Here is a 22194-nt window from a genome sequence, read left to right on the forward strand (position 1 = left end):
TGTTTAACTAGAAAAGTGCACTTTGTGACCTCAAAATGTCATCATATTAAATTAAATGGGGTCATAACACTTGGTTATAAATGTTCATGTAAATATAAAAGTTAAGCATGCACACTCAGTCTTCCGCCACGCATGCAATTACTCCCTAATTCACTTCCCTAATCACAGGCAGAGCTGCAGGCCACATCACACACGCCCTCTCCAACTCGCAAAACCAGGGCCTCCACTCGCCACTAGCCTCATGATGCAGTTAATCCTATCAGTGTATTAATTACTAATGATGAGCTGATGGAGCAAAACCCCCACTTGCTTGCAAACTAACACCCAAGTAGACTTAATGAAATGCCAGCGCTGGGCTGATGAAGGGGCTCCGACCCTACTAAAATTGCATTAACCCAGAGACAGAGTGAACTTTGAAGGCAATTAACTGGACTGCTAGGACAGAGAAGAAGATGGAGAGATGGGTGGCAGGAAGTAACACAGAAGGAGCAATGGAAAGAAGGGCAGATAAAGGATAAAAAGAACAAACAGAATGCTAAAGAGAAAGTGGAAATGAAAGAGAAACAAGGCAAAAAAGCAAAGAGGACAATGCAAAGTCTAATAATTTAATATCTCTGGGTGAAGTAAAAAAACGTGTTGTTTTCTCACCTCTACTTAAGTAGATACTTGTAAAAGTACAAGTACATTGATTACACTCTAGTTGTACAAATACAAGTAGATTGAATAAACTGATAGCAGTGGTGCCTGTAGAACAAGTCCTGCATCGGCCCAAAAAAAGTGTTTTTCTTTTTACTAGCAGAAAGGTTGAACACTGACTAAACACACTCTGCAGTGACAATTTCATAAGCTCAAGACTTTATCCTTGTTAGTCAAGACAGTGAACAACATGGAGCTTGGCGGCAACTTTTTTAATTAGTCGCTTTATTCTTGAGGTGCATTATCTTTATGATTTAAAACAAGCCGTGTAGTGAGTCAATGCCATTTCCAGCTGTCAACTATTCAAGCACTGCTGGATGACTGATGTTCGCAAACCACATTCCACACAAGTAAGCAAACACCACCCACTACACTCCCTGACACCTGCTCTCTACGATAAATGGTACCTTGTTGCTTAGCACTTATTGTTCCAAATATAGCAGGAAACCATGCGTGCAAAGCTATCGTTGCCACCAAACTTTGTGACTTAGAGAAACACCTACACTGATCTTCGTCGATAGTAATCTACAGCTACTGTAGAATTGTTTTGTTTGATACACAATGCTGTACTGTATGTGTATCCTGTCCATGAAAGGCTTTGCTAATCATTAAAAATAGTTGAGCAACTATTAATATTGGCTTCATGTGCTGTACTTGTCTTGACCCTATAAGCCATATTGTACACGAATAATCAGAAGAGCTCCATCATAACTGTGGCAGAGCTGATGCACAACTGCACACATTCACAAGTGACAAGTAGCCGTGACCCCCGGAGCCAGGTTACAAATGGGAGCAAGCTCTACTTTGAAAACATTGAGCACTGATAACATCTAATGTAACTGCCTTTGCTATCAGGTGATGAGAAATGGAAATTTATAGAAATGACGCAAATATGATCTTAACACACCGTCTCCCACTCTCAACGCCTTTAACACTGGCAACAGCTAGTACCAGATGGAAACAAACTCTGGTCTATTTCCACACGTCTTTCTCTGTTTGAACAGTTCAGCCTGGTAATCTGGCATCTAAGAACTAAAGCCTCATTGTAGCAGCTTCTTCGGTGCAGACAAATCATCCCAAAGTGGGCAAAACAAAAGTATCTCTACATTAGTCCAGTGCACTGTGACGTCCACTCAGAGGTTACATGGAGTTGATGGAAAAAAACAGAAAGGCCTGATTTCACACAAAAATTCTTTATTCATGGGGAAATCTGTGAAACTGTGTGATGTGAGACATGGCAAATGTCTCTTCACACCAGATTATAAAGCTAAGCTCAAGAGTTCATCTCAACACGAGTGTATGTCTGCGTTTGTGTGTTTATGTATAAGTGGATGCACATGCAAAACACATCTCTCAAGGGCTCCCCTGCCTAAGTCATTTCCACCACAACTATTCTATGTGATTCTTACAAGCAATCAACCTTGTTCTGCACTTGAGTGGCTTGAGCCTCATCCCAAACTTGCATCAGTCTCCTTGGCTAAGTGCTAAGTTGTAAAGGCTTCATGGAAGTCTGCCATTACTAGCACTCACCCATTTATTTGTTCCTAACCAAATGTTCTGTTGTCACCCTTTGTGCTCACAGAAAGTGTATACTCATTTTCCATTCTTTCCATTAGAGCCCTTACACCCAACAAATCACTGCAATTAAGAGAGCATCACTCAAGGCTTTGCAGGTGGCTGGCAGTCAATTGGCTAAAATGAAATAAATAAATATTTAATTTCATCTTCCCTTGTTTCCATCCTTCTTTTTATTAATTCATCTTAACAGCAGCTGAGAGAACAATCTCAACATTTTGTTTTTTCTCAAGACATTAATAAAATTGCCTGTTTTCATACTAAATCCCCTGGCTGGTGTCCTGTCACAAAACATATTGACTGATATCCCTTGCTGTTAGCTTGAAGTTAAAGCCTAAAGTGTCCTTGGCCGTCAAAGAAAGGGTTCTGTATACACCCTGTATTGATTGTGTTCCAGAAACTTGAATAACCTTCACAAGTTCTGACAGAGCTTCAGCCACAACTACTCCCGCTGCACCAAACTACAGTTAACCAGTGGGGGTTCCAACCTGGCGTGGGCCACATCTAGTCAATCTTTTGAAGGCTATTTTATTGACAGAGGAAAGGAACATGTGCCTTCATGCTTACTGAAACCCATTTGATTTGTCTGTGTCCTTGCTGTGTCCACATCATGTTTTATGTTGTGAAACATTATTATATCTACTTACATTGTTCGATGTTTCTGTAGATTCCCTTTTTTAAAAATACACACCTGTATACTTTCTATTTGTATGATTTCCAAAATTGAAGTGTGTGAACTGAAAAGGCAATGATTGATTAAAGAGAGGAGAAAACTTTTTAAATGCACATAATACACCTGGTAACCTTTTAGTTAAAGTACAGTACGCGGCTCAGTGTCTTGCCAAAGGACACTTCAACGTGTAGCCACAAGGGATCAGGAGTCATGCCACTGACTCTGTGGACCATGGATGAATTACTGCCTTACTTACTATCTGAAAACTGAAGAGTTAAATTAAAGTTTTGTGTCTTGGGTTTAGGTTTCCTTACTTTACATAAACTCAATATAATTGGACTACAGTTTTTCAACAATAAATGAGTACAATAGATGCACTGAATCATCTCATTAATACTGTACATGTGCAAAACATGTTAAAATGCTCTATGGTCCATGCTGAAAACAGTGGAATATTGAAACTTGTAGCCTGCCCATACTTTCACAGGCACTATGTTTCCTATAATCGTCCACTTATCAACTGCTGCATAAAGCCCGTCCACAGGTTTAGCCTTTATCATACATCACAGCGTCACTATAGCTGTTGATCCATGATGAATTCCTCCCCTACTTGTTTTCTTTCACTGTTGTGCCTCTGCAGAGCAAAGGGATACTCACAACGAACAAAGAAGTACATTTCTTGTTCATTTAACAGCTGGTTGTTTTTAGGGGAGGGACCCGCCTGAAGACAAGTTCACACTGTCAAAATTATAGTCAAATCCCAGCAATTTTTTTCTGGAAGTTAGGCTTTTTGGACAACTTCCAGCAAAAATCAGCTACCTCTGGCAGTTCGCTATCTTTGTTTCCAACCAGACTCTCTTTTAACTGTAAATAAAGGATTTAACTTTTTTAAATCATAGGAGTATGGTATTCATTATGGTCTGCGCGCAATTTAGCCATTTGCAAGACATCCTTTATCTGAAATTCATGACACAACAGTGTGTATAATAAAGGAAAATATGGTGCATATCCTTTCGCTAAACAGTTATAAAACTTATAAAGAGGTCAAGGGAATTATTAAAAAAAAAAAACATACGTCAGGATTTGATTAAGTCTCTGGATATTCTGAAGATGTACATATAACCGGAAGGTATTTGAAGTATAGTGGCATGAGACTTTGCAACACCATGGAGATGCTAGACTTCACTGCATTCCAGCAATAAGTAAATATGACAGTGCTTTGCAGGGCAGAATAAATGTGACACGTTGATTAAAATGTTGGGCGAGAACAACGTGGTGTTGTCTGTGCTTCATATCTAATTAAAAGAGATCATTGTCTTCTTGCTGCTCTCTGGCAGTTCAATTCGCCTCGGTTTCACTCTACTGAGGAGCCAAGAGAATGTGGCGCATATTTAAGCCGCTTATACATTTAAATATTTTTGGCACAAACATGGGAGCTGCTTTGCCTTGGTTAATCTATAGCAATAAATCATGTTTTATGATTAAGCTAGATGATTGATTCAATTAAGCCATAGGCATTTTGTTGAGGCCAAAAAGAAATGTGATCAGGAGTACAAAAAAAATAAAGAAAGAATTATCAGACTTATTTTGAAATAAATGGAGATTTTATTTTAAGGGCCTAAACATCAGTCTTAAGTCCTTTTTAAATTCTGACAACTCGGAGCCCACACTGAGAAAAGCTTAGGGCCCATAATTCCCTCTATGCCTCTATCTTCTGTAGAAACAACTCTGACTTTTCTAAACTGTATCTATAAAATAAAATCTGTTCTTTCAGAAGGCTGACCATCAGTATCCATACCGATTTTTGAATGCAGGTTCAGAGTTGATTTATTTTTATTTTTTTATGCAGCGAAGAAACCACTCATTAAAAGTGCAATTTGCACTCCGGTCACACACTTGCAACAGACAACGGAGATAGCAAGCAGTCACCCAGCCCCTAATCCTCGCACAAAGTGCAAATGGTAATCTAATTAACAAACCCTCACACCTGAAACCAAACGGCCGTCAAGTTCAGAGGGTGATGGATGTCAGTGGCCAGAGACACTTTGGGCCAAATACTGTATACATTAAATAACACTCCCACTGGGCAGTCTTAATGAAGAATGCATGGATAGGTTTATGAACTGTGATCTACTATGACCTATGTTACCCAATTACCTGATAATATATTGCGACTTCCAACTCATTAATGATTCAAAGGAATGTTGTGGATTTTCTCCCTTGGCACATATTGCTGTTTAGGCTAACATTTTAACTCCGAGAACATCACATTAAACTTGCCAAGCTGACAGGCTGTCTTAATTGCATGATGGTGCTGTGCTGCTTTTTTTGAAGACGGAAAAAAGAGGCATATTAAACATTTATAGACACACAAACATTCCACTCGCTGAGATTTCTTCTAAACAACAAGACTGCTTTGAAGAACAGGATAGTTTCTGGTGGAAAAAGGAAAAAGGCAGCCTTAGATAGACTGGGAATGGTAAAGGCATGCAATGGTGTACACTTAGAAATGGAAATTCAATAATGGTGTGAATAATCAATGCATATACTGACACACATTCCACTGAGCGATGCTTGAAAAATTGTGTAGTGGCATTAAAACACTCCTTCTATCATCAGTAACACAGAATACCATCCAGTCTTTTATGCCTTGAATCAATACTTCCACACCGAAATAAACAAGCAGCAGAAGCATCTGCACCACTTCTGAACAGGGATTAGAACCAATACATGAATCTTGACTTTCAAAAGCTTCTTTACCTCGTCCCTGTTCTAAACCTACCGGGCCTCAGTCACACATTGATGAACGGCTTTTCTCAGCCGAAGCCTTGTAACTGGGCGCACCCCGTGTTTCTGTCGGCTCTTGCATCTGTCGGCTGGTATGTCATGCGTGGAAAGGTCAACCTGGTTTCTCCACCTCTCAAAGTGGGGGAAAAGATAACACCTACCAAGAGGTTTCTGTACTTGTCAAAGTTGTGAATTCCAATAAGTAATAGGCAGAAGACAGGAAGGGAGTCAACTGGTTTAATTCTAAGTGGAGAAAGGATATTTAAACAGTTTTTATCACTGGCAAAGAAGCAGAAGTTTAAATAATGACAAACTGACGGAACACTTGCAAATCTAGAAATTGCCTTTGTCCAAGGTACATTAACTGCTGCATATTTTACAGGCAATAGTGAACAGCTGTTTAGAAAATTATTCAGTGGTTAGTGTAGAACTGACAAAAAATACTCAAGAGACATGAGTTGAGGGAAAAGGCTAAAACGTAATTCTGACTAGGTGTCTGCCTCTTAAGTTTTCTTATTGAAGATATGTAACTTTAAGACGCAGAGGGGTAAATGAAGGGGGTGGGGAAGGGGGGGGGGGGTGAATGGGAGTGTGGGAGTTAAAAGAAAAAAAATGAGCAACATAATGAGATTAAGAAGGAAATTACAAGCACAGACAGAGAGGGGTTTACAAAAGGTATTGAGACACTGCAATACTGAGGCAGCAGGAACGATTCTGCAGGAGGAAGGAAGAAGCAAGGGAAATGGAGAATGGGAGAGAAAGACGAATCAACAAGCAAGAGATGAGAGAAATGGCGAGAGCAAGGGAGAAATGGACAAGGGGCCTTCATATCGATACAATCGGTGAGGAAACAATAACACGAGTGAGTGAATAAGAAAACCTCATTTCACATAATGAGCATTCTAATCAAGAGACTACATTATCTCACATCAGAGGGAGAGTAGAGCCCCTGGCAACTGGGTGTTGGCAGTGGTCTCGAGCTGGGGAATGGCTTAATGCTTTCTATAACTGCACTGGTAAAGCAGAGCTATTACATTACATGCCTATGCACACTCACAGCCTCGGATCCTCAGGTACACACGCCTAAACACTCCTGTATTTATGCATCCAAGCATGCCAGCGGGGAAAAAATAAAAGGTAAGCAGACAAACCAAAGTGCATGAGCTTAAAAACGATCCACTTTCAGTTTAATTGAGCGACAGTACTCTGGCTGAGTCTTCATTTTCTATATTTTTTTGATCAGTTCACAAAAGAAAATTTCATTTACTACTATTTAAATTAAATATTGATCTTGCTATCAATTGCCATGACAACAATCAAAGCATTTAGTGAATGTGCCCTCTGTGTAAATTTGCCTCCTGCTGTTATGCTTCTCCCCTGACAAGTTCAAGTTCTTATGTGTAGATTTTATATACATACACACACACACCGTACAAATGAATGACTAAGCATGCCCTCCTACTGAAGGGAATCCAACTCTGAGACCAATCGCTTTGAAAACAGCGACTGCAACCGATTTTTCTTCCGAGATTCAGCATAGGTCAGCTCAACAGCTGCTCATCCCTTCCACCAATCACACAGGGGCAGGGAGCAAGAACCACAGTATAAATACACGCCAATTAAAGCATGTAAAATAAATCCAAGCAGTCAGGCTTCCTCTTTCTTTTTCTCCAGCTACTTCTTGCTGACAGACTGAACACCATCCATCACGATGTTGCCAGTTTCTAATTTACTGTGTGAAAAGGTGAATGAAATGACTGTTTTGCATGAGAAGAGAGGGAAATGAATCAAGGATGAACAAATCTCTATGGCAGTGATTGAAAAGTAAAAGCTCCAGGGCATGCCAGCGAAGGACGACAAAATAAACAACCCTGAGTTCATCGTGAAAGCATTTTGTTATAAGGTGTAGTCCTAAAATATAGTGATGAATATAAACTAGTAGAAGACGATAGTAACTTTTTAGGATTTTTAGGTTTTTGATTACACAGAGTTAGTGTCTATTATTCTATTAATGTAATTTAATAGACTGAAAGAAACATTTGACTGTTGTTTGTCATGAAAAATCAGGTGAATATCTCACTTCTTTAAACTGTGCTAACTACACATGCTTGGGTAGATTTTTTCACTGTCGCTCAACACTGACCTGCAACACTGTCTGGATTTTGGCAGAAACGTCCGCCTGCTCGTACAGCTTGATGCCCTCTTTGTGGGCCCCGCCTGGACACTGCACCGCAATCTCCTGCAGGTGGGCCAGCACCACGCTGTGAGCCTGGGCCACTGCCTTGAACTTATCAAACAAAAGCTCCAGCAGTTCCAGCAGCAGCCTGCAGAGGGAGCCAGAGAGAGAGAGAGAGAGAGAGAGAGAGAGAGAGAGAGAGAGAGAGAGAGAGAGAGAGAGAGAGAGAGAGAGAGAGAGAGAGAGAGAGAGAGAGAGAGAGAGAGGAGAAACATGAGGAATAGAGATGGAGATTGGGGAGCAATTGGGAACATGGAGAGGGGAGTCTAAGAGAGTTTGTGAGAAATGAGTCATAATAATATTTACAGTTTTCATTGTTGGAATAAAAAAAAAACAATGCAGGAATGCAACTTTAATTATGACAATATTTTTCATCTGGTTGTCTTTCGCAGTCTAATACAGAAGCTGCATTCACTTTGTAAACAACACTTTATTAGTTAAGAAGATATAAAACCCCTACACCAAGTCACTTGCTCTTGAGCCAACCAGGAATTCAGCTTCTATTTAAACATTAGACAGAGGGGGAAATTAGATTTAGAGTGTAGTGATACTGCTGGTGCCAGCCAGAACACCAGTTAACAGATTTGTTCCCATCGCCAGCACTGAAAATAGAAAGTCTACACACTACAGTACCCCAGAGTATTGCCACAGTAACAAACCACTTTCTGTGCTCCTGCAGGTTTGCCTTACAACCAAAATTCATATCATCTATTTAAAACAGCATGATTTTATAATAACACAGGCTCTGCAGCTGAATAAAAAGTCCTGTATGCTAATGTGAAGAGAATATCGTCCAACTTCTGCTAATCCTTCAATTTTAATACCTTCGATGCCACTAGGATTTATATGTACACAGATTAATTTTTTCCAATGTATTCACCCACCCAAAATAAAACGTATCACTGAGTGCATTTCACGTTACAAATCAGATATTACTCTTCCCAGATTTCATTCACAGTTTTTGTTGAGCTGATAGTGACAGATACTTTTCGGCAGTAATAACCTATCTCCTAGACAGGCTATTGAAAAAGCAGTGAGCTGCCCAGCCTGGACTCAAATGAACAGCTACTCCCATTAGTCCTAAAAGGCTTTGGCTGAGGAAGAGAGTGCAGCCAAAACCAAACTGACCTTCCACTTGATCTGAGTGCTACACTTTGGATTAGAAACTCACAGTTGGCTCATCTACAGTAATGCTTTCATGCAGACTTTGCCATACCTGCTTTCTGTACAAGGACAAAGCTTTCAAAGCAAAGGTTACATTAGCTGAGTCTGAAAAAGTACATCGTGCACCCGTTCCAGTGACTGTCCACTTAATTTTACTGGCAATATAACAGTTAATTTGAATATAGTGTTTACCTAACATTGGCCTTTTAATGTGTTCCTATGACACTTCCACTGAGGTTTATTTAATTAGTACCAGGTAAAATCTTTTTTTTTTGTTAGTTATACAGTATATCATCTATTTGAAGTAGCTGATGGAAGGAGCGGCTTAACAGCTTTTATGCTGAATTAAGTGAGAAAATTGGAAGCAAGCAGGGTGCTTACCTAGTAAATAATACAAAACTAAATAAAAACTTGGGCTCCAACCCAGAAAACGTGTGACTGCCAAAAACAAACCATCTCCTGTTATGTATACTGAAAAGCATCTGAGCCCACAGCACATTAATGATCCAGTCAATACAAATTACCACCGATTTAAATGTTGCAAGAAAAGAAGGCCTCATAAAAGTTTGGGAAGTGGCCAAGGTTGCTTGTGAAGGTATAGGGATAATGTAGAGGCAAAGATGGATGTTTCACTAGGGGGCATTCTGGTTGGCTGTCTGTCACTACACTGGCAGTAGCAGTGAGTAAATGTTATTAATGGATGGGAAAGCAGGCACAAATCACTATGAGCTATAACTCAGTGAATGGAAGAGACGCAGAGAGGAGCTGTGAAATGCCAATGGGTGAGAGAATCTTTACCTCCCTTTCCTTCTCTCGTGTAAAAACATGAACGACAGACAAGAACAAGGATAAGCGATGACGGCAACCTTCAAAAGCGGACAAACAATACATGATACAAGTATGCCTGTATAGACTCGGACACAGACAAAATTTACAACTCTGACCTTGTCGCCTCTTCTTTTTGTTTAGTCTCGAAGCACACAGCACCACACACACAGCAACCTCCACATCACCCCTTGACACACAAACACACACAGTTCTCCTCATTATATCCCAGTGGAGGCCATCCTAATCCATATCGCCTGTTCTTTGAGACCTCACTTCTCATTTCCCCTCAGGATCGAAGCTGACACACACATATACACACACGCAAAGCCGATGAAAAGTCGGGAGAGACAGCAGGGAATGCGCACATGGACATACAGTCATACAGCAAGTGCTCGTGTGTATGTGTGTCACTGTGGGACGATGATAGAGTCTACATTAGATTATCATTGGGTTCATTGTGCAAATAATTTAAATAATATTAAAAGGTGTGTTTAAAGATACATTTAGAAAATTGAGTGTGTCAGGTCATCATGCTGTCGTACATAACTGGACATAGAGAAAACGTTTCCAGTGGCCTCTCTTGTTTTGTTTTTGTTTTTGTTTTTGTTTTTTTAAATTGGACTCAAAAAATCTTCTTTGATCATTCATGAGTTTCTTTATTTTAAATCAGCTCCATTTCTGAGCGATTCGGATTAGATTCAGAGTCTCTTATAATGCAATAAAACAAAGAAAAGGGTAATAAGGCTCTGTTTTTATACTACAAAAAAGAAAAAAATGGGAATATGAGTTCAACAAGTCTGATTTGACGTAAATTAAAACGAACTACTCACGGATCAGTGGTGCATGCTAATGACTTTAGTGCAGTGTGGTAACCTGTATGGAGTATCTTTGAAAAAGTAAGATCTAATGAAAAGAGTCAGAAATGAAAATGAACCTTCTGTGTGCCTGATCACAGAGGATGTGAATGAGAACATAAACCTCTAAAAGCAAGGCAGGCACACACACACACACACACACTACTGTATATGCTGTGAAGTACTTAAGTGTTGCCTGCTAGTCTGCAGTGCTATAAAATACAGTGTGCAATATGCAAGACCCTTGTTCCCTACAAGTGCTACATTGGTTGGAGTTTCCATAGCAACAAGCCTTCACTTTACGTTGAAGTGAACATAAGCAAAACTAGGTGTGTGTGTGTCCAAATACAAACAGACACAAAAACACACACAAAGTTCTAATTGCTTCTCTAATGCAATACTGCGTGTTGATACAAATATATTGTGGAAGCGGAAAAATACATACACAGGCAAACTTCGTACAATCTGTTAAGGCAGAGCTAGGAATGAGCTACACGTTGGCCTATTACACCGAGGTCAGATGAGATTCGGTGAGCAAGAGGAGCAGGAAGGCAGACGAGGCCAGAGAGAACATCTCTGACAGAAAACCAGACGTTCCTCTTAAATGGTTCGAGATCAGTGGGCTGAGACCTATGCTTGCGAGTCTGCTCGCTGTGTGTGTGTATGCCTCCAGGAGCTGACGTGACTGCTTTTAAAATGTAGCAGTCCTCTACGGCAGGTGGGAAATTGTTTGTATGTGTATGGGTGTGTTTAACTATGACTTGTCTGGGTTTAAAGCAGCAGAGTATCTGTTTTCATGGTCTGAGGCAGGTGTGTCACCAGCACTAGCTGTTACTGTGTTTCATACTTGGGTGCCTGTCTGACTATGAACATCCTGGAAATGCATTCACAATATGCCGTCGCGACTGCTTTCACTGTCAACTCTAAACATACCGGAGCTAAAAGGCCGACAGCATGTACCCCCAAACATAACTGGTGACTAATCCAAGCCATCTTTTTCAGCTGTAAAATATTACATTCCTATAAAGAAATACTAAGTTAATACACAGAACTTTACCAACCACTGGAGAGAGTGGGCACATTTTATGTAATGACACAGGGGAATTGCTTCTAATAGGAATATTACAACTACAGAAGAACAAGCAAGCGAGCTGCTTTAATAAAAACTTGCATACCTACCTAATACTGAGGGGACAACAAATGATAAGTTTATAAAGGCTTATTTTTCTGTGGTAACAACTGTAGCTGCATGTTGCTATGTACACTGATCGTTTTTGGAAACACTGCAAGCGCTGCTTATTATATTCTATTAGGCAAACATAATCATTTCAAAAACATGGGTTTCATCTTTCCAAAGAACTACTTTACAGTTTAATCTCCATGGTTGTCTTCTGAGTGCATACCTCTTCATAACTAACTATTATCAAGCTTCAGTTTTTGTGTGTTTTCAAATAATAGGCCAATTTCCACTGTCTCCACTTGTAACATAGTGTCCTATAATGAATTTCTCGTGTTTCCTCTCCATGTTTACCTTGGCTGGCTCTCCTGGCCCAAGTTTTCTCCTCTCTGGTAAGCATGGTCTGCTATCTGAGTGGTGGATCTCTTGACGATCTGTTTCAGCTCTGGTTCTAGACGCTCCATTATGGCTTTAATGGTCTCTGGGATTTTCTTTAGCTTGGCCAGAGCCTAAAAAAAAAGATCAAACAAACTTTCTAATTAAGGCAAAAGCACCACAGGGACTAGGAAATGAAAGCAAGAAACAGTGGACATAACATCATGGAGATGCTAAAATTCCGAATTACCAGCTTGGTTAATATTAGCATATTAACATGCATGTCCTTGCAATGTTCATTTCGTTAACAAAACCTATTAAGACAAAATTTTAAAAACTTTTTTTAAGAAGGCTAAAACAAAATAAGAATTTGCTGACATGCATGAATAAAATAACGTTTAGCTAGCACTGTGTTCGCTACAGAAATCTTTCCATTATAAGGTTGTGTAATGATATTGGTCTGGCTGTCAAGCTGAACCCGGTGGCAGACCGAGCAATAACCGGTGACTAAAGCTAGACTAAAACTAACAAACATCAAATGGCAAACATTTCACTAAAACTATTCAAAACAGTTTGATCAAAAGACTAAGATTAGATCAAAATCAATATTAACATCGTTACCTTGATGAGGATGCCCATGAACTTAGCACTGTTCTCCTCTGGATCCACCTCAGAGAGGTCAGATTGGTTCAGTTCCCGTGCATCCTGCTGCAGCTCCCGCACTAAAGAAGGCAGATTCACAGGTTAAAACATACTGCAAATGTGTATAACATATTTGCAAGCACACAAATCCAGTTATTTCAGTAACAGACAGATTGAATAAAGATAATGAAAAAACAAGAGAAACTGTTGTTCATGTATTCTTGCTCTTATGACACAAAAGACGAATGCCTTAGCAACATGTCATGTCATCTAGTAAAACATCTCTATTGCGGTAATATAAATTATAATTTATATGTCACACATAAACAGAGCATTGTGTTTCATGACACACTACAAAGATTAAGATACCTATATACGTAACTATGTTGATATAATAAACCTTTCTCTTTTACACATATACACCTGCAGATACCCTGTCCCCCGCCCGCCCTCACATGCTTTTAACAAGCAACTTAGCCACATTGGCAGCTAAATTGAGAGTGGCAGCATCAAGCGATGCTCTAATTTCCATTAGATGGGGCTCCCAATTCCCCATCAAAGCACGTTAAGAGACTTAATGTTTATGGCAAGTTAATGGACTTTGGGTGTATTTCCTCTTTTCCTCCATTCCAACTGTAGTTTGTGTAATAATTATGACAATTACTAGCTACAAATGAGGTGCTCTAATGCTATTACACAAAATGGCAAGCTTGGTTATTGATGGAAGCCGGCTGTTGTGTCGTGACCACGGTGGTTAGCATGACAGTGTATATGCACTTACTGCTTGGTGGTAGCTAATTGCCTGTTTTCTCTTTGCATAATCTGGGGAAAAGTATGGTTCAGCGTTTACTTTTATGCATAGCGGATGGGTGAATTGAACAGATATTTCATATGTATTAGTGCTAATTTGTACATTTAGTTGTGCATTTGAGGTCATGGCACACATGCAAATATGATGTGCTGAGGGAATAAAAAAAAAAAGGTGAAGTAAAATGCACATAACTAAAATGACAGTTGTAGTCCACAAAACAAACAAACAGCTTATGTTCCTAATTGTTTCACTGCCACACTAGTAAAGATGATGTGTCTTTGTTTGGTACTGTATGTACTGTATTGTGTGTGATGTGGCCGCGTATCCACCTTGCTAAAACGGTGAGCCGCTAACTTGGGATGCTAAGAGTAGGTGGTGAAAAAAGTGGCAGGCTTAATATAAAAACTCAGAAACACCAAGGGAACTCCAAGTTATTGCCAGATTAACTTTTTTCATTATCTTCTTGTTTGCGTTCCTCTATGCTCTGCCTGGAAGGAATGCATTGCTGACTCTACGCCCCTACAACCAAGAGAGACTTCATATGTTCCCAAATACAGTTATAGCTGGCGTTATCAGTCCCTGTTCAAGTGCTGGTTACCAGTTTGACCGTAATGAATACTGTTCCCCCTGCTGTGATGAGAGAGACACTGGGTGACTGAAACGGCGGGGGAGACATAATAATTACAATGTGAGCAATGGAAATGTAAATTATGATCATAGATCATAAGTTTAAGATGTCATGACATATACTGCAATGAAACAAATGTGGGCGTATGTACAAAGCTGTGTGTATGTGCAACGAGGCATCAGCGAGATGTTTAGTTGATTGTACAACCGTTTTGGCCAGATCTTTTTTTGTGTATTCAGTAAAGTATTGCATTTTCTATACCTCTATAGCTTATGTTTCTCATAACATTATCTTATTGGCCTTTCCTTTCCAAAGTGTTTTGTCCTAAAATTCCCACTTCTTTTTACCTTAACTATTGCCTTCTCTCTTTTTTTATTTTTATTTTATTGGTTAAGTCACCACACATATTTTAACAGTCACTGCCATTTACATACACACATAGGTATGTATCAAACAAAAGGACTATACCATTGCTGGACCCAGGTGTGCTGAACTGGGATGAATCCAAAATCTTACGTGGGGTCGACAGACTGCTGACATCCAACACAGGCACTGGTGATGTGTCTTTGGCTGTGGCGCTGTGTAGAGATAGAAAGGACAGAAAGGACTTAGGGTTTGAGGTGTACGTGCAAAAGTTTAGTAAGCAATAAAAGAAAAATACCCACTAACATTCCCCGCTCAAACAAAAAGAATCTACAGTTATAACATAGCATCTCTGGGTGGGATTGGTGGTACTTTCCAATAAGCCATTTATCAAACCTTAAGCTGGAGGTGGAAGCAATCCCGGTTCTTTAAGTTGGGCAGTATAAACACAGTGTGCCTGCTAAGTGAGTGGGGTATATGGAAGCTGGCTTGTTGTTAGACGCGACCCAATACAATGAGGCCAAGACCTGTCACCGGCTCACCCTCACTAATAAATCACTGTAACACACAACCCCAGCGCCACCATAATTACTACACCCACACACAGACACGCACGTGTTAAACGGCAAACACACTTAGATTAAAAGCCTTACACACAACACAAGAGCATAAACTGTGTGTTTGGAGCCACGGTGCCGCATTATGGCCAATAATTTATACGACCGCACCATGAAACTAAGAAACTGGCCCTTGGGTCACGGAGGTATAGCTTAAGTTATTCTCCCAGTGGCTGCAAAACCTACTTCATCATTTGAAGCATTAGTGGTGTCAGACGGAAACTGTGGATGTTGCATTCTGTCATTTTATTTATACACTGCTCATAATTGGCAGCTGACATTTTCTCCAAGGCTTGTTTTCTGAAAACCAAACCAAAATACAATGTGCATATTCATGGGATATTCTCATTGTAGCCCCTATCATTACTCTAAGTGCATGCCAACTAATTACCTGCCAGTGAATTAGTGCTTTTTGCCTCTTTACAGCAAATGATGCAGAGTGTTTTTCATCTGTTTCTTTGGAACTTCAGAGCATAAACTACAAACATAAAATAGTGGAGCAACACATTAAACAAGATCTAAATGTTTTTGTCACTACAAGGCTTGGCCTCCATTCAGAAAATGACTGACTTAAAAACAACTGGAAGTTACACTTCTTTGTACAACTAACACAAAAATTTATAATGAAGGCATAACGTTACTGTCTAAAATCTTTCAAGTAGCTCTTTGAAGGCTATGTTCCTCCTGACTATGTAATAGGCAAATTTTAAAGGGTTTGGATCCATCACAGCAAACAAACAGGCTAAAAGATCTAGAACTTTTTAATAATTGGTAATACAATAAAAGAAAGACAGGAACGATGTCTTACCCCGAAAGCCGACCTGCGTTTTTGTCCTTGTTCTTGTGTCCCAGGCGACTTGTGGACTTGATGTAGAGGTGTCGGTGCAGCTCATCAATGAGAACGACGTGGATGTTGAGCTTCTTGCTGTGGAGCTCCAGACGCAGATCTCCAAGACCTTCCACCTGGAACAAGGGGCCTTCCAAAGACTCCACAGCCGACACCTTTATGTGAAAACATTCCCGCCAATTAACCTCAGTCATCGATGTAAGTTTTATACTGTCTATTCTGAACACTTGAGCAACCCACATACCTGCTGTTTCTGTTATTCTACAATGACTTCCACTGTACAAAAAAACTGCTATTTCTGCTTTGCTTTGCCAACAGAGGGGGACACCACATGACAAAGGCCACGTCTCGTGGGGATTCTGTATCCAAAACCCAATGCCCTATAAGTGCTCTTTTGTTTGTGTACTATCTGCTCACCCTAATCAAATGGACTGTAGTGGTTGTCAAACTGGCAAGCCAGAGTACTGATTAAGATCGTCCCATTTTGAATTACACCTTCTGCTTCGAGTGCAACACAAGAGGCCGACATAATACCGACTATATTCACAATTACTTATGACAAACTGACTGAAGTGTAAACTTATTTTTTAACTAATTGAATTAATAAATTAAACTCTCCTCGTGCCCCACTGAGTCGTGTGCTTTATTTGTCCAAATGAACTTTTTCTTTCTGCCTGCTATCCTCAGTTTCTATTAACAGGAGCAGCCGTGGTTGTGGTATTTTTGCATTAATAAACTGCCATGCAACTAAATACAATGAGTGTATTTATCTTTACATATGCAGTTCAGTGTGTACTTCACAGGCACTAATAGCCAGATTATAGCACTGCAAAGAATATGTATTTGCATGGCCAAGACAGGCCAGAAGGGAATGTGCAGCAAGGGAGAAAGATGCTGGGCAGGGTGCATGGGTCAAGTGTGTATTGATGCAAATGAGAGCCACATTAGTGACACAATGAGCTAATGCGCTGTATGATCAGAACCCTTTGGTTTAATATAATAACTTGGCATGCCTGCAAGGCTATGCATGTTCACAGTGAGTGTGCACACACCTCTCAGATGTGCCTGTGTATGACTGTAAATCATTTAACGTTTATGTGTTTGTGTAGGGGATTTCTCATTACGATTGGGCTGGGATGACAGAGAAAGGCTGGTTAACATCATTAGGGGACCAGGCCTGTCAGCGTAATGAGGGATATGAAGCCTCTGGTGAATTTGCTTGGGAGAAATTGAGAGGAAGACATAGTTGGGAAGGAGGAAAACAGAAGGAGAGCTCTCAGCTCAAAGTGGGATGTCCGCCATTGTACATGTGTGCACCTGGGCTTTGTGATACTACGGGAACAAGGGATGGAGAGAAGAAGATTTTTTTCCAAAAGCAAAGCCTGTCTGGTTTTTTACCAACCCCATGGGGCCTAAGACTGCCATTCCAAAGTAGACACACAGCAGAGTATTCTGAATTCTAATTGTCAACCCTTAGAGATAAGCCTCACATAAACACACACACACACAATGTTATAGAAAGCAGGCAACAGTGGAACAGGGATAGATGGAGTCTAGGAAGTATATCCCTGGCTTTTCTACTCCTGCTGCAGTACAAGGCAAAATAATGTATGAAAGAGAATACAGCATCCGTCTGTAAGCCCTGATCATTACTACTTCTGGTAAAGTAAGAATATTATGAGAAATGGAACAGAAAGAGAGGGAAGGAGTAACAGAATGCAAAAAGAATGGGGTGATGGATCAGTGCTACAATGAGTGACAGCTTGATGGAAATTACTCTACACATTAGGGACTCAGAGACGTGACACAGGTAGTGTGGTGTGACAAACAGTGTGTACCTTCTGAGTTTACAATAGTTTAGCAAACACTTATATGACCTTTTACAAATAGTTACATTATTTTTATCATCATCATCATTATCATTATCAAAATCTCATATTTGCTCCGATAATCATATTTTCTTAGAGATATAGCAAAAGTTTAAAGTGGGGTTAGACAATTAACAATACACTATAATCACTCCACCACAGCCAGTGGGAACTATAATATAATATATGGTATATAGCTCACAAAGCACCTTGATTCCATGATGTCAAAAGTACAGAAAATTATAACTGAATGTGACTGAAAGTTAGTGAAATAATACATATACAGAAAATGCGATTTCAAGGACATTGTTTTGCAATTTATAATAATTATTAACTTTGGCATAAGTGTCAATTATTCCAAGTGGATTTTTATACATTATTTATTCATGAACTGCAATAATAGAGTGAATGGCCAACAGCATTTTGATATGTACAGGCAAACAAAATGTTCTTCAACATGTACTTTTTCCATACCAATAAAACTGCACCATGCTAATCAAGTAAACCACATTTGAAGTTTTTAAGACACAGGCAAAGCATCCAACTGACTTTGAACTTTCCAAACACGCTGTACTGACTGAGCACAGGTTGAATTAAGTTCCACTTCTTTCCAGCCCTACAAAGAGGATTTTTCATGGTCCTTTGGGCGCACAATCATCCCTTTTTTCTCCTCCTCTTCAGATAACCCTATTCAAGCAAACTAATTATTACCAAAGTCTGAAGTAGGATGTGAGAGAATGGCAGAGGAAGAGAGAGAGGTTAGAGAAGGAAAGGAAAGGAAAGGACAGACAGCATTTCATCCTCAATGCCATCCTCCAGCTCTCCTGCCGACCACACTGCAAAACACACGTCAGAACAAGTGTGCATGCATACATACACACACACCTGCAGCACCCTCAATGCACTTAGATGATGTTCATTTGAAGAGTAGTTCTTTCAGAGACAACAGGCACCAGGAAAACAATCTTGACTTCATAAACACGTGTTTATGTACATCTACTGTGTGAACCATAAGTCTCAGCAGCAACTTATCAGAATTGCCACATTTTACAATATGTCAATAAGAAAAAATGTTGATGTTTCCATTTCCCAGTTCTTTCAGCTCACTCCCAATCCAACCAAACTATAAAAAACATTTGTGGATGACTAAATCTATTCTGCAATCATTTCTCCTTGTTTCCTACTTGCAGTCTGTTTGTGTTTATCTAAAATACTCCAAAGCTTAGGCATCGAAAAATGCTCCTATGCAACTGCATCCGTGGCAATCAGTCTACTCACCAGCCTATTTGTGGCATGAAGGTAATGCTTGCTTGCCATATATGCCTCCAGCTCTTGAGGCACCTGCTTGATGCTTTCAATTTCATCCAGCAGCTCGAGGACATGCTTGTGCTCGATGCCTTCTATCCACAGCTTCCTCAGCTCGTCCCTTTTGCAGTGGAGCAGCATCTTACAGGACAGTAGGTTCTCTTTCACCTGCAGAAAAAAGTGAGATGAAGTGAGTGTAGTTAAAAGTGAATGATAAAGCCTCTGTTTTTTGTTATAAAGTCACTGCTCTGTACCCTGAATGTAAAACAATGTGAGCATGACTTCTACTAAGCTTTCACAATCTTCCAGATTAATTTGTTACAGATTAATTTTTGCATATGTTTCTTCTTTCTACCTGTTTAATCTTGTTGCGGGAGCTGGTGATGCGCTCGGTGATGCTCTGGTAGGTCCTGATGGCAGTGGTGAGTTCAGCATAATGCTGGACAATCAGCTCATCTAGATCTCTGTCACATTTCTCAAATGCTTCTTCCAGACGACCCTTTTCTGTCTCCCTGTCCTTCACGTCATCACTGCTGGATAGAGTTCTGCAAAGGGAAACAGTATTAATAGGAATCATCTCAATAATTAAATCCACATCATAAATTTGAATGAAGCGATAATGTTACTGTGGATGGAATTGATCCTCAGCAAATGGCATGTACAATGTGAGTTGAAAGCACCTAAAAGCAGCAAAAGATCATCAAAAAGCAGAGGTATGGCAGTAAAAGTGCAAAACTTTGTATGCCAACATGTCCCTGCAGTAGAGGCAGTGTAACAAATGAGTATGACTGCAGCGTTAGTAGTGGTATTATTAAATATTGCATATTTTCACATTTTTGGGAAAAGTCGATAATTCGATCCCCCTATTTAAAAAAGGAATTGTTTCTTTAGGTCTACATTCTATAGGATACGTTGAATCATTTACCTTTCACTTTGAAAATGTTATAAAAAGTGCACTTTTGTTCTCACCATTTCAATAACACTATTTCATTTTATCTATGTTTTATTACCAACAGCTGGGTTCTCTGTGCCTTTTTTTCCATTTCAATTCATTTTGTATTTAAAAATTCAATGATGATTGATCTGTGTGCTGATATAAGCAGCTATGATAATGCAAAAACTATACATAAACTCGAAATAAACTTTGAAAGCTATTTTCACCGGTCGAGACAATGAAACGTCACAGTAGCTAAAACAAGTCAAAATACTTTTTAAGCTGTTGTTTAAGAATTTTATTAACTGCAATAAAACGTTAACAGTGTGTCGTACGAAATGGTGAGCTTCATATTTTGAAAGGCACATACACTTGTCTTCTGCTTCAGGAAGAATAAAACTGCTGTCATTATGTATCTGTACACAGTAGCGAAAATTAAAGCGCTAAATGTGTGCGCTTATAATTGTTTCGTCTAATTAACGATACAGGAAGGATGTAGCCATTAGCCTTAGCGTACAAGCTAACTGTCAAAACTGTGTATGAGAGTAAATGCAAACACAGTTCAAGAACTGTCTGTCATCTCACCAGTGCTGGTAGCTTTACATAAAAAAATGTGCCAAACTCTACCTTATAACAGAGATGAGAAGACCAGAAGGATCTTTGTTTTTGCTAACAGCACTCCTGTATCTCCCTGTATCAGCTGCCATTTTTTCCAGCTGCGGCAACCAAACAGGAAGACAGAAGCATAAGGTTGCACCGTGGATTTCTGGGAGTTGTAGTTCGAAGCCCAAAAGTAACTGCGGCAATAATGCATATTTTGTCTGACCCCTGCTTTAGTCATATTTACACATGGAGAAAATAAATCAAGCATGAAATGTGTAGCTACATGGTTTAAGAGCTTTTGAAAACAGCCCTAAAAGCATACAAACATAGTTTTATAGCTAAATAGTCAGAATATTCTCTCTAGCATTTCCCCTTTCAATTGTTGGCACCCATGATTCAAAGATTGGGGCTGCTGTGTTTTACACATGAACTTATCTCAAACCTGAAATGCTATACAAAATACAGTAGCTCTGTATTTTTGCCTTGTTTGTTTAAATTAATTAATTTTAATAATTTTATTTAAATAATTGCATTTTGATTTTAGATTATATAATTATTGATAGATTAATATGCATATTAGAGATCATCTGGATGATCTTTCATGTCCAGCTTTACAATATGCAGTCATAGTTCACAATGTTACAGATAATAACTGTAATTATAGTGTTGAATTTGTTTTTGTTTTTTTGTTTTTACTGTATATACAATAATAGAACACAAATAGTAAGCTTCAATAAAAATGATTCCTTTGTAACACCTTCTATTCCGTCCTTGTGAGATTGATGTTGGACAGAGAGAGAAAGGCAAGAGACACGTGTGTCAGGGAGTTAATAGCCTTTCCCATTTAGAACACATAGTGCTAGATTTGGTGGGGTTCTTTGACGCTGTATCTCTGGAAATCACTGCTGTACCAAGACGAATGGGAGAGGGCATTGATTCTGGAGAAAAGGAGGTCGATTCCCAGCAACCAGGGCCTTGATTGATGTGGTGGTGGACTGATGAGATAACATTGTGGGTGATCTTTGTGTCGCTTCAAAAAATAAAAAGAAACAATCGTTGTGTCATGCAGGAGCAACTGTTTTCCCTTTGAAGGCACCTAGCTTCCCAGGTCCAAGTTTAATTTTGAAGTTCTTATCACTCTGTAGTTGCACTCACATCAGTCCACCTAATCTACTGGGCTTCTTTTCTCCAATAATGCAGCACCAAGGTTA

The 22194-nt window shown here is 39.5% G+C and overlaps 1 protein-coding gene across 1 annotated transcript in view; it reads right to left on the minus strand.

Moving 5' to 3' along the window:
• exoc4 (exocyst complex component 4) overlaps window positions 1–21130 on the minus strand; it is a 102310-nt gene extending 81180 nt beyond the window's left edge. The window contains exons 1-8 of the mRNA XM_067490115.1: window positions 21008–21130; window positions 19802–19991; window positions 19420–19614; window positions 16235–16428; window positions 14915–15024; window positions 12987–13087; window positions 12345–12499; window positions 7875–8055 (exon numbers count right to left, since the gene is read on the minus strand). Of these exons, the coding sequence (XP_067346216.1) occupies window positions 7875–8055; window positions 12345–12499; window positions 12987–13087; window positions 14915–15024; window positions 16235–16428; window positions 19420–19614; window positions 19802–19991; window positions 21008–21087 (1206 nt within the window). The 5' untranslated portion in view covers window positions 21088–21130. The remainder of the gene's footprint in view (window positions 1–7874; window positions 8056–12344; window positions 12500–12986; window positions 13088–14914; window positions 15025–16234; window positions 16429–19419; window positions 19615–19801; window positions 19992–21007) is intronic.
• Between the last annotated feature and the right edge of the window lie 1064 nt (window positions 21131–22194).

The sequence above is a fragment of the Channa argus genome, chromosome 21, assembly GCF_033026475.1.
Source record: "Channa argus isolate prfri chromosome 21, Channa argus male v1.0, whole genome shotgun sequence".
NCBI lineage: Eukaryota > Metazoa > Chordata > Actinopteri > Anabantiformes > Channidae > Channa > Channa argus.